This window comes from Lonchura striata, chromosome 2 (genome assembly GCF_046129695.1).
Source record: "Lonchura striata isolate bLonStr1 chromosome 2, bLonStr1.mat, whole genome shotgun sequence".
Lineage (NCBI taxonomy): Eukaryota > Metazoa > Chordata > Aves > Passeriformes > Estrildidae > Lonchura > Lonchura striata.
In genome coordinates, this window is record NC_134604.1 from 6,332,596 (window position 1) to 6,346,254 (window position 13,659).

The 13,659-nt window shown below is 33.9% G+C and overlaps 1 protein-coding gene across 1 annotated transcript in view; it reads right to left on the reverse strand.

Annotated features, from left to right (window-relative positions):
- The window catches only part of NCAM2 (neural cell adhesion molecule 2), a 268,781-nt gene that overhangs the window by 39,251 nt on the left and 215,871 nt on the right, over positions 1-13,659 (reverse strand). The window contains exons 13-14 of the mRNA XM_077790949.1: positions 7,787-7,906; positions 5,680-5,801 (exon numbers count right to left, since the gene is read on the reverse strand). Coding sequence (XP_077647075.1) covers positions 5,680-5,801; positions 7,787-7,906 — 242 coding nt within the window. The remainder of the gene's footprint in view (positions 1-5,679; positions 5,802-7,786; positions 7,907-13,659) is intronic.

A 13,659-nucleotide genomic window follows, 5' to 3' on the forward strand; every position in this document is an offset into this window, starting at 1 on the left:
CTGATACAGGTTTCAGAGAAAATAGCAAATAATTTAGAGAGTTCAGGGACCAGTCATGTTCCTTATGACTTACTTTTTATTTGTCCCCAGTCTTCAAAAAATAAAGGACACACTCAATTCCCTTGTGTGCACTGTTGCAATAATTTATTTATCAGGTCTGAGGCTGACAATTTTTCCATACTGATTTTGCCTTTTCATAAACTTTTTTGCTTTGTCTATGTTAGCATTGGTATTGTCACATGATAGTTCTGAGAATGATTAAAATCCAACGAAACCTATTTTCAGGAATATTTTCATCCAGGTGAAGCTTCCTACTTGGTGCAGTGATAGACAAATGAAAAACATCAGAATGGTTGGTCAGTTACAAATCATGAAAGAAAAACTACATAGACTGGAGTAAAAACAGTTTGTTCATCATACAGTGAAAACAGGATTTTCTGTAAAGGATACTTCCCATATTCTGATGGATACTTTCTATTGCAATCACCTGGGTGAATCCACTCACATCCTCACTATACTAAACTCCTTTTACAAAATATATATTTGTACACCACTGCTGAAATAGAAGGAGATAATACTGATAGCAATATGCATATGAAAATACTCCTTAGTGATATGAAGAATAGCAATGTTATGTAGCACTGTATTTTAAAGTCTGTTTAAATTGCTAAGGAATGAGAGGAGTTAGAAAAAAATACAGCTAGATTTCAAAGAATAGCAACATGAATCAGAAGTTCCCTACATAATCTCAGTATTGTGCACAGATGCCATTGAAGATACTAGGGAATTCCAAAGGTTTTCAGAAATATAGAAATATAAAATCGTATACTAAGTTGGAAACTAAAGATGTAGGCTAATACAGTTGCTGCAGAAAAAGGAAGTATTGAAAGCAGAGATATGAGAATATTTTGAAAACAAACTGAAAAAATCTATGTGATGAATGGAATAAAGGTGTACATCTGCAGACAGAGGAACAAGTGAAAAGGTAAGTATTCCACAATTTGGTCAGATGAGAAATAATGAATGAGCTGAAATGTCACAAGATACCTCCATATGCTATGCCACAGATACCAGAATTTAGTTGAAACTGAAACCAAATGGGTAAATTGGGATAAATGAAACTTATAAATAAATTAAACAAGCCCTGAGTCCAAAGACACAAAACTTTTTTAAAAAGAGTAACAAATACAAGTAAGGAGGAAGAGGAATGAAGTATCTGGAAAGAAAGGTGTATTCTAAAGAGAGAGATATTAAATATTCCAGAGTACTGCCTCCTTATGGCTTTTTAAAGAAGAAAAAAAAAAAAAAAAAGAAAACCCAAAAAACCCCGAAGAAACAAACAAAAACAACAACAAAGAAAAGGAAAATAATGTCTATGTCCTTCATTATAGCTGTTATTTCAGCTATATTTCATTATTAAGTACTTTCTCCTAAGCAGAGCTCAGTAATCTGTCCACGTTTGATTTACTGCAAGCATAGAAATGGAAAAAGTGGGATGAGAACACAAATCATGGGTCTGCCAGGTAAATCTTCCCACAAATCTCCCTGTTTAATATAGGATCCTTTCAATTGTAGCTTAAGGAGCAGAAGAAACATAAGAGATCACTTTGTACATTATTAGGTTGTTCTATTATTAATACTTTAAATTTATAGAAAGTTCTACATATGCACAGAGTTCTACAACAAAAGGAATGAAATTTCTAAATTACACACAGTAGTCTAGTTTGGAGGATGAATTAATATAAATGTCTTCAATAATCATTAATATCAAGTAAAAATGCGCATTTACAGGAAGTGTGATGGGATATGCAACCTCAGAGATTAAAATGTTCCTTTTTTTGCATCTTACTTTGTTTCATATTATGCAGAAATACTCCTTTACAAAAGGCCACTGATAACCTAGCTAGTGACTGGCAGTTCAGGGGATTTTACTGTCCACTTCTATTACTCTTCAGCCTTATATTAACAGAAAAGAAAATTAACCAAAAAATCCTCACATAATTATTTCATAAATGTGTATATATTGGTTTTATATAGTTTTGACTTCATATTTTTTTCATAATATAAGCATCAGTCAAATTTATTTAAGAGTCTAAGAAAGTAGGTTTTTAAGACAGCTGTAACCTAACCACCTAAGTACCCTGACAAAAATAAAACCAAAGCCCCCTCCCTTGAGACAAACAAACCAACAAAAACAATCAAAAACTAAACAAAGCAGTATAAAACTCCAGTGTACCATGACTTCACTGCTTCTCAAAACTGAGGGCACACCTGACAACAGTGGAAGTAAAGCCAAGCTATTGCTTAGGCAGCAGTTTACTAGTCTGGAAAACAACATCTCTTTCTTTAATGGTCATTCTACATTGTATCCAAAATCCCATTCTCTGGGATCTCGTAAAAAGTGAGAAAAAGTGATTAACCCTCTTCAACCCTTCCCTTATCTTCTCTAAATTGTTAAGCTGAAAGCACAACTCAAACAGACTCATTATGGTGGTCCCTGTGATGAAAAAATGGACAGGAGACACTGCACTGACTTGAAAGCTGGCAGAAAAAAATATCAAGAAATCCTCAAAGAAGAAAATCTGATTTTTTAAAGCAGTGACTTCACAAGAATTAATTACATCAGGTTGGGGATTTCTAGGTCTGGTAATATGGGTAAAAAAGTTCAGGGGCATATATTGAATCAAGCACAAAACAGCTGGTAATGTACATGGTATTAAAATGCATAGAAAGACAGAGGATCAGCAGGTAGACTGGAACACGGAGAGGCAAAAACATTTACCTGTTTCTTGGTCAGTATTTCAGAGTGGGAGCAAATGAGAAATTATCTCTTTTAAAATATTCTATATCTATAAAGTTTGTTGTAGGGCCCACCATAAAGGAACAAAATGAACATGTCCTACATCAACACAGTCAAAAAAGAGAGAATGTGCTTCAGAGCAAAGCACATAAACTATCAAATTCTTATCTGCCTATTGTAAATGCAGGTGAACTTAATGGGAAGAAATGACGATGTCTGACTCAATTCAGAAGGCTGAATTATTTCTTTATTGTAACTATGCTAAAATACATTAATATACTATATAAAAGGAGGATACTAAAACTTTGACTCTAACTCTAACACAACTCATGACCCTCTCTGAGAGCCCAGCCCCAAGTGGGTTGGATTGGCCATCAGGCTCAAACAATCCTCACCAGAATCCAGCCAAGAACTCACTCCAGGTAAACAATTCTCTAAACACATTCCACATAGGAAAAACAAGAAGTAGAAATAGAAATTGTTTTCTCTCATTTCTCTCTGTGCACCTCTATGAAAAATCCTGAAAGGAAAAGAAATGTGCTTGCCACATCTGCCAAAATTCAGAGCATTAATAGCAACCCTGTCACAGGTCAAAAACAGGTGAGCAAATTTTAGGCCTGTAAAAACCAGTCACTTTAGTAAATTTTTGTTGCTTCTATCTAAAGATTCATAATCATAAAAGAGAGTTATTTTTATTATTCTGTTCTAATTCCAAATGTTCAATAAAATATGCCCTGCCAGGGAAAAATACAAACAACCCTCTTCCCCTCACCACACTCTTTTTTTGTAGCTGTCCTTCCTCCAGTTAAAAAAAAAAAAAAAAATCTGTATAAAACTTACACATGGGTGAATTAACTTTTTGAAGGAAAAACCATTGATGTATGAGTTGTTATCAAATATGCTCTTCAAACATGCAATTACAAACATGCAAATACATTGGTCCAGGTGCTAATAATAAGGCTGGCAAGAGTTGTAGGAAAGCTAATTAAACTCTACCAATGGGGAAGATGGAACTGAAGCAGTCAACAGATAATTACGAACTTTAAATAGCATACATTCTTGCTGATTAAAACACCAAAAAATTGTACTGCTTTTTTTGTTGTAGAAAGTCCTTTCATTTAGTCAAATTGCTTTTTCAATTGGAAGTTAAGAATTCCAGGTCCAAGGAAAAGCTATCTTCTTCAGTAATGTTTTAAGTTTCCACTTACTGCTTAAACTGCACATTTACCTTCCAACACCACACAGGAAAAGTAACCTTTCATACTGTAATATTGTACCTTAGTAAAAACACAAGATCAAAATTAGATTTCCAAAATTTTTTTGGGATAGAACCAAAAGAATTTATCTTATTTTAATCATAAAAACAGATTAAATTCCATATACTGCATGAATGCATTATATTCAAACTGATTATTTTGTACTCAGTGGTAAATACTTAAAGGCACTGTAATCTAACTAGGAAGTTTAATCCTGCAAAACTCCATTTTTATCTTGTATTGCATATTTTACTACCCTCTTCTTCTTTGCTATTACTTTTCTCTTATGTCAACCGTATTCATTGGATGGAAATTAATATTTAGGAATCAGGGATAGCAGAATAAATTCTGGTCATTCCCCCAGACTACTCTGAAGGGTGCTATCAAATATTTCTCAATTAATTTGGAGATATTAATCTTATTTGATTATATTTAGCATAGGACAATAATTTTACATCCCAGGTTTAGCATTTGGATAATCCCTAGACTATAACCAAAAAGTTACATTATAGTAAACAAGAGGAAATGTGACAAAAACCTATTGCAAGTTAAGGATCTGTCTTTTCCTTTTGGAAACATTCCAACAGCTTCTATAGTCACTTTCTCAAAAATTGCTTCTTTCTTTGAATAAATACAGTCCTTACTACCTTCCATTTAAAATGCCTGGATATCCAATGTTACATTCCCAATTTTCTAGACTCTTCATGGACATGAAATTCTGCTGTAACACTCCAGTAAAATGGGTCTTCTCAATAAAAGTACTACACAAGGACATTTTTTAAAAATTTACACTGGAATGAAACACATCACTTTTTCCAGCTCTGTAGCTACAATCCAACAATTTCTAAGCACAGTACATCAGGAAAGGTATTTTAGCTACATTATTAATAATAATAAAAAACCCACACAACTTTTTTTTTTTTTTTTAATATATTATATATTGCAGAAAAGCCTGGTTCTTAAACTTGCCAGATGATGAGAGAACACCAAAAGAGAGTTTTCTAAAAGGCAGAATGCACAAAACCTCTGCCTGATGGCTGTCTAAGAACAGATATATGCCCTGAAACTCATTAAATTCCCAACAATGTGCTAATGGCTTTTGTAAGATGAGACTTCGAATTCAGGCAAATAAGAAATGTGATCAGCTAATTAATATAATTTACAATTAATATGGAGCACTCCAATATAGCTTTCTATCAACATTTATATGCATTTATATGCATATTTATATGCATTTATAGTAGATTAAAAATTTGCTGTTCAAACAACCTTTAAGTGTACAATTTTAATGTTTGTTAATTTACTGTGTTTTTAAAAGCAGAACACAAATGTCCCACTTTTACTATGCAATTGAAAAAGAAAATAGTTTTCTTGATAACATGAATTTTCAGTATACTTTTAAGAATAGCTGAATTCTTTTTCGTTTTATTTTCAATATTTATTTTGTATGCTGTTAGCTGCAACTTAGTTCCAAAAGAAAACATACCATATCTTTTTTTTGAAATTATTTTCTGAAATGCACACAACTTTGGTAAATTTCAAATAATATCAACAATTTTCTTTGCATTAAAAACAGATATTAACAGGCATGATTCACTTATTTTGATTAACTGTAATACTTACACTTCTGTATTTGACAATATATTCCAGTATGGGGGCACCTCCATCATCTTGCTTAGTTATACTAAGTTTAAAACTCTTGCCACTCTCTGGTTGTCCATGAATTGAAGGGGGGCTTGGCTCCCCTAAATAAGGAAACAAACAGTATACAACAATAATAATAATAATAATAATAAATCAGCAGTGAGATAACTCTTAAATTACAGCTAGGAACTTGTGCATAATAATATTCATCAAAATCTCAAAATAAATATGGCCATTCCATGCACTAGAAAATAGCCTTTATAAGAATGGTAAATACTGTGATTGAAATATGTTCTAATGTAGATTCCTCATACAAGGAAATAAAATCATGTGAAGTATGAAAGAAATATTCATTTCCTTGAGATCTTCTGATTTCTAACACTTTTAAATGGAATTTCCTTCCAAAATAATTTCATCATCAATTCAGCAAGGCTGGTAATTTGCTGCTCATACTGCTCATGAAGCTTAAAAGACACTATTACAAGTAAGCATCTATTACTTAAGCATAACCTTTAATCCTATGTGAGATTTCTAAATTGCAATACAGTTTTTAAATTTAATTTATTCTCCAATAAATGTACCAAGTCAAATTTGAGTAAAAGTTATCTAAGAATAACAACTTCTTAAAGAAATCAATATCAAGAGTAAATGCAAAGAACAATATTTTCAGATCTAAAACTGTCTTAGTTATAATAATAAGATAAAGGTAGTCTTAAACATTTAATCAAAAGATTAACAGCCACTTTCTGACACTTTCCTAGTCAAAAATTCACATATTAGCTTTTCTATATGCAATGCCTGTTATATTTTTTAAAAAGTAACATACTGAAGTGTCTTATCTTTGAAATAACTGAGAACGTGCAGTTACCCAGAGATACTGTTTCTTTAGAAATAATTTTATTGTGTTTAGTACTTATTAAAGTCATGATAAACTTACTTAGATCACAACATAAAACTTCTCTAGCTTTCTATCAGATAGAAAGATACATATTATACATATATATATATATGTATAATATCTTTCAGTTTCTGTCATTCTTTCATCAAGTATACTGATAGGAATAATAGGAAATTATTTTATCTGTCCTGGAATATATTTAGAATATCTATATGCTTCAATGAAAAAGAAATTTGAAAGCTGCCAAGTTAATGTTTTGCGACAGAAGAAACGTATAATGCAATAAAATATAATATAATATAACATAACACAATAATACATGTAACGTAATGTAATGTAATCTAATAAAATATCACAGAAATATTTTCTGTTCTTTGTAGTTACATTACTTTTATTGTTCATTCCCTTAGGGCCAGTATTAGCCACACTGAGTACTGCCCTATTCAGGAAACAGTTCCATTGCAAGAGATTTATGACAGACTGGTCTGGCAGTAGCTGCTGATGTATTTCAACACATTTGTTTGATTACTGTACACTGCCATCTGGTAGTTCCTTGGCTTTTTTTTTTTTTTTTTCTCTCTACATATTTAATTTATTTACTGTTGTTTCTATTTAAAGATAATTTGAGAAAAATATTTTTTATTAGCCCTTAATATTTTAATCTGAACCTATGGCCTACAGTTACGACAAATACAAAATTGGTTTCATAGAATTTCTCATTTGCATGTAGTCATAGTTAAAACAATTTATTATCATAATTTCTTCCTTAGGTTAAGATTTCTTTTTGATGCTTGATAATTGCAGAACAATAGCACCATAGTCTGGTGAAGAAATATCTCCAGAAATGGACAATTCACTTCTCTTAGATGTGTTAATGAGAAAAATTCCTTATTCTAGTATCTCTCATGATTTGTGTTCCATTATATGAAATAGAGGCTTTTCTGAAACTCAAAAATGTAAGATAATGGGATAAATTCTCCAATTTAAGTACACTCATGCTTCTTGAAGGAAGGGTGGAGTAACAAAACATGATTTCTGAGAAACAATGTAAAAACTGGTATAATACACTGGTAAGTGGATTATAATAAACCTGAAACATTATCTACAGTGGATCAAAATTCAAATCTAGGGATATTCTAATAATAATAATAATAATAATTTTCATTTAACAGCACAAGTATTACTCACGGACAGGTAAGGTCTGAAAGATCTCAATTTTGCTATACTCTCCTTGCCCTTTTCCATTTACAGCAGCTACTTTGATTTCATAAGTTGTATTTGGTTCCAAATTGCTTAGAACAACCATAGCTAAAGGAAAGGAAAAAAAAAAAAGTAATAAAATTTGATGAATTAATAATAATATAAATAAAATTTATAAAAAAAACCCATAAGACAATTTCATAATTTACTTTCTTCACTTGTAAATTAACGAGTCTCATATTCTGACAGTACATTGGTTTTATAATAGTGCATCAGGTTTTTTGTTGAGTGCTAATGTTCCCTTTTTTATTTCTGCAAAAAATCATTGTTGTGACTGACTGAGCAAGTCATAGTTCTGCAGGAACAGTGAAGTCAGTGTTAGAGAAGCCACAGGCAGCAATTAAGGACCTTGATGGGGAGAGATATTTTATGTTCTGATTGTGAGCACAGTGCGTTGGCTTTGCACACCCACGTTTTGGTAGCGAGGCTGCTACAGGGGTGGCTTCTGTGAGAAGGTGCTGGAAGCTTCTCCCATGTCTGACAGAGCCAGTCCCAGCTGGCTCCAAGATGGACCCACTGCTGGCCCATCAGTGACAGTAGCCTTCTGTGATAACATATTTAAGAAGGAAAAAACTTGTTTTGTAATATTGATGTATTTGTGGCCAGAGAAGAGCGGGATGAGGATGTGAGGAACAGTCCTGTAGACAGCCAGGTCAGTGCAGAAGGAGGGGCAGGAGTTGCTCCAGAACTGAGATTCCCCTGTAGCCCAAGGTACAGCCCGTGGAGATGCCACTGTGCCCCTGCAGCCCATGGTGAAGCCCATGGAGATACAGAGATCCCCTGCAGCCCATGGAAGAGGCACACACCAGAGCAGATGGATGCTGAGAGAAGGCTTTGACCCTGTGGGAAGCCTGTGCTGGAACAGGCTCCTGGCAGGGACCTGCAGACTCATTTCAGGAGCCCATGGTGGCGCAGGTTTCCTGGTAGGATTTGTGACCCCGTGGCGGAAGCATGCTGAAATAGCGTGTCCCTGAAGAACTGATCCTGGGGAAGAGTGGCCACACTGGAGAAGTTAATGGAGAAGTGTTGTCCATGGGACGGACTCCGTTTGGTGTAGTTAATGGAGAACTGTCTCCCATGGGAGGGACCACGTGCTGGAGAAGGGGAAGCACTCCACTCCCTGAGCAGCAGCAGGAACAAGGTGTGATGATCTCCCTTTATAACCAGGTGACTCCTGGTGGATGCAGGATTTGGACTCCAGCAAGGCCTTTGGTTCTGTCTCCCAGAGCACACTGGAAAAGCTGCAGCCCAGGCTGGGCCAGGAGCACTCAGTGCTGGGCTGAGGACTGGGATGGCCGGGACAGAGAGTGGTGGTGAGCGGTGCTGCACCCAGCTGGGGTCAGGCACCAGTGGTGTCCCCCAGGGCTCTGTGCTGGGGCCAGCTCTGCTCAATATCTTTATTGATCACATGGATGAGGAGATTGAGTCTTTCATTAGTAAATCTGCAGATTGCACTAAGATGGGAGGGTGTGTTGGAAGGTAGGAGGGCTCTGCAGAGAGACTTGGAAGGGTTGGATGGGCAGAGTCCAGTAGGATCAAGTTTAATAAATCCAAGTGCTGAGTCCTGCATTTTGGCCACAATAACCCCCCACAGCATTACAGGCTGGGGACAGTGTGACTGGAGAGTGCCCAGGAAGAAAGGAACATGGTCAACACCAGACTGAACATGATCCAGCAGTCTGCCCTGGTGGCCAAGAAGGCCAAGGGCATCCTGGCCTGGACCAGGAATGGTGTGGCCAGCAGGAGCAGGGAGGTCATTCTTCCCCTGTACTTGGAAAGTGCTGCAGAAATGTAATATCTTAAAAAAGGAACAGTAGGATCTTTCACAGTCCTAGGGAGACTATTTTTTTTCATTATAAAGAAGCATTTTTTTTTAGTTGCTTTAAGCCTTCAAGTTATATATCCAGTGAAAGCATAATTACTTCTGTCTATACTCTTTGTTATTCTTTTCAGTGCATATTTATTAGAATTTCTATTTCTTTAGTTTCTACTGCAGCCCAACAGAGTTCCCATTACATGTGAAGCTAAAGGGATTTCATGAATTTGGAAAAACAGTAACTTCTACATTTCACACTTTATTATGGGTGTTTTGCATGAATTTGCCATTGAAACATAACTGTTTTCTTGTAAATAGAGCAGTAGAATTGTATGTCTTCCAGCATGTTTTAGCTTTATCATTTTATAGAGTTAAAAATACTGAACTCTAAAGTATAATCATGTAATGAAAAAACAATGTATCATCATGAGAATAAGAATAGAATTAGGAGATATAACATTGAGTTCTGTTAAGATTAAATTTAAAACTTAACTAAGCAGTAGCAGTATTTGACTTGCCTTTCAGCCATGATTACTTTTCAAGGATGAATAATTTCACTGAAAAGAAACCTTAGGGCATACCAAATATTAGTCCTACTGTAAATGTTTTTAAAATTTAAACAACATAAAAGCACAACTACGAGTCTATATTTAAAAAAATATAAATGTGTTAGCGACATGAAACCTAAGGATCTGATTTTATAAACACTCCTGGGACCTATAGAAATGAATAAAATTACTTATACATGTAGTATTTAAAGAATCAGTGTATAATTTAGAATCCCCTGCACAGCACTATGTATCTAGGTACAATGACTTTTGCAATTACATTTGTGGAATTAACCCAGACATATCTGTTAGTGTAATAGGTCCTCAAAAACTGGACCCACTTAGTATCAGTGATGGTGTGAGGTGTATATATTATATATGTAGGAAAAAATGTAACTATGGACTTCCGAAAACAAAGAAAAGAACTATTTTGATTTAGAATACATACTCCAGTTGTAATAGAATCATCAGAATACTTGGAGTAATTAAGATTAAGAAGTTGTCTCACAGAGTGTAACAAAAGTGCGGGACTGAAGAGTAATCTAAGAGAAATGAAAATTTCACTGCTTGCTAGGAGTTGAGATTGGAAGAAAATATTTCATAAACCAGTTAAGATTTTTTTTTATAATGAATGTATCTGTTATTTAAGTATAGAACCAGCTTATTCATCTTTCCATATACAAATAAATTTTATCACAGTAAAATAGTCCTGGGCATGATGAATATTTTGATTTCTTTGACATTCAGTGCATAAATGTGAAAAGAACCAGTCCACTGCCATATATTTACATTATGCCATTGGCATATTTATTGATGGATATCAAGTTCCAGATATACTGAAAGTGAAATCCCTTTCTTTCAGAGTATCATTTGTGATTTTCCATTTTCTGCTAGCTGTTATATCAGTAGATTTTGTCCTAATCACAGTATCTGTGAGCTTTAGCTGGATAATTCAATTTTGTGGATTGATTTGCTGGGATAATTCACATAGTGACTGGTTAGATTGAGGAGCAGATTTGGTAGGAATACCCCAAAGAGGGAAAAGCAGAACAGTTACTTGTGAATTCTCCAAATTAAATAAATTATCTAATTTAAGTCAGTTAATTAAAAAATTAACATGATTCACAACATCTCAGAGCCTAGTATTATCCATTTATAAGTGAGGCTTTAAGTCTCCAGGTAGCCTAGGAGGACATAATGACACAAGAAGTTACCAGAATGTAGGTTTTGGTTTAGTATGCTATATTAAGGCTTTAATAAAAAGTTATTAATATTTTTTGACAAGATATGCCACAAATACTGTTGCTAGTTTGGTTGGGTTGATTTTTAATTTTGTCAACCAGAAGTTAAAATTAAACACAACAGGAAAGAATTAAACCTTACTGAATAAAAAAAAATAAGTTTAACCTCTTATGTGTTAATAGGTTAATCCTAAAGTTTAAGCAACATTAAGTATAAAGTCCTTTTTATTATACAGATTCTTGTAATTTGCAAGCAAATCTAATAAATTGAGAAAATTAACTCAGTACAGAAAAAAAACCCACAAAAATATGTCAGAAAAAATGCCAAACTTCATACTATTTAAAATACAGCTTGCAAGCATTTCATCTAGGAAAGTTCCTTTTATTGTCACAGAATTTTAACTGCTGTCAAAATGAACCATGGGAAAGCAACATCTAACACAAGATTTGTTGTGAAATAAATTGTACCATAAATCCAAGTAAGTAAAACCAAAACAAAATTCCCCAGCTGCTTCTCTGGTCCAGGGTAGGTTGTTTATGTTACTTTATTACAGCAGAATGAGAGGAAAAATGTCTGGCATATTAAATTGTCTTTTCACTGAAGTAATCTGCCTCAGAAACCTTCTAAGAATTGTGATATATTACATAAATCATCACCAAGGAAAAGAAGGTTAGGGGAACTAGCAATACAATTCCTCTACATTAATCCCAAAGTGGATCTCATATGAGGTTAATTAACAGAAATACCACTTTGTTACATTGCTCTCATTGGAGAGGTAGCTGCTGCATAGAACAATGTTATTCCAGTTCCAAATTCAATCCCTTGAGGATGTCAGATCTAACTGAAGGAGGATATAAATTTATTTTAAAACAAAGGAGCTGAGACATTGCTGAAATAACATCTTCGTTCCTATATATGGAGATTGTGGTGGCACAGGGAAATTTCTGTCAAAGAAGCATTACAAATTTGAGGATGGCTTGGGTTTTTTTTTTTCTTGCTTCTCTCCCTTTAATCTGAATCTGTATAGCTACAGAGGATGAATGCAGCCTGACTACTGGGCGTGTTAATAAGTGGAGTGTTTTGATTTAACAGCATTTTCCTGAACATATTATTCATTATTTTACTACTCTCAAGGAAAAACTGAGTCCCCTGAAAATACCTGAATCTCTTTCAGAGGAAAAATAAAAAAAAAAAAATAGCATTTTTATGAAGCTTAAACATGTTTCTCTCTGTGATGATGATTCATGTTCTTTTAAGGGCAGGAGAAAAAGTCATTGGAAGACAGCAGTGAGTAATTCAAGGTGATAAAGTAATAATTTTCTGTACAAATGCTGAGACTCTTGTAGGTATCACAGAATATGAGGAACTTTGCCCAAATTTGTTCTGCCTGGGATGAGCAACAACTGTTTTGTTTATTCTATGTGTTTGCTCTGTAGGAGGAAGAGTATATAACCTCTTTTTTTCTGGCTGAGACTCACAGTTAGCTCTAGCTGAGCTCACAGAAATATTGACAGAATGAAGATAGAAATTGCCACAGGGGACAAATAGGAGGGAAAAAATTAAAAAAAAAAAGGATTTTGCTACACAATAGACAAAATGTTAATTCATCTGTAGAAACAGCCTGGCTGTTTCAGTTCCATCTGTCTGCCTTGCCCAAACAACAATTAATTTCATAAATACTCATTCAAGCATCTGGCTATAACTGTCAGAATTCAGCTAACACAAATAAATGAACTTTAATAATGAAAATATTTCAAGTTGCACATTCTATGAAATAAAGATAATGATAGCAAATCAAACTGTCAGTGAAATCATTAACATAAATTGGAGAAAATATCTAACTTTAAATAATACCCTAAAACACCAGAAACAAATGTCACCATTTTAATAATCAAATAAAATGGTTCTGTTCCCAGGATTTCCATATTTCTTTGCACTATAATGTATAATTATTACATTAGTTTGGAATAAAAGTATTAGTCATTTATTTAACTGTGAATACAAATAAAAACCCATAAATAAAGATACACAGTGTAGTAGATCAGGTATAATTAATATAAACTAATGTTCACTAATATGAGTAATTTCTTTACAAAACACTTTTCAGTAGCTAACATTAAAAATTAATTTGGCAAAAATAGCTTTAATATTTTTATTCATATTTATATATAACACATTAAAACACAATTACCATG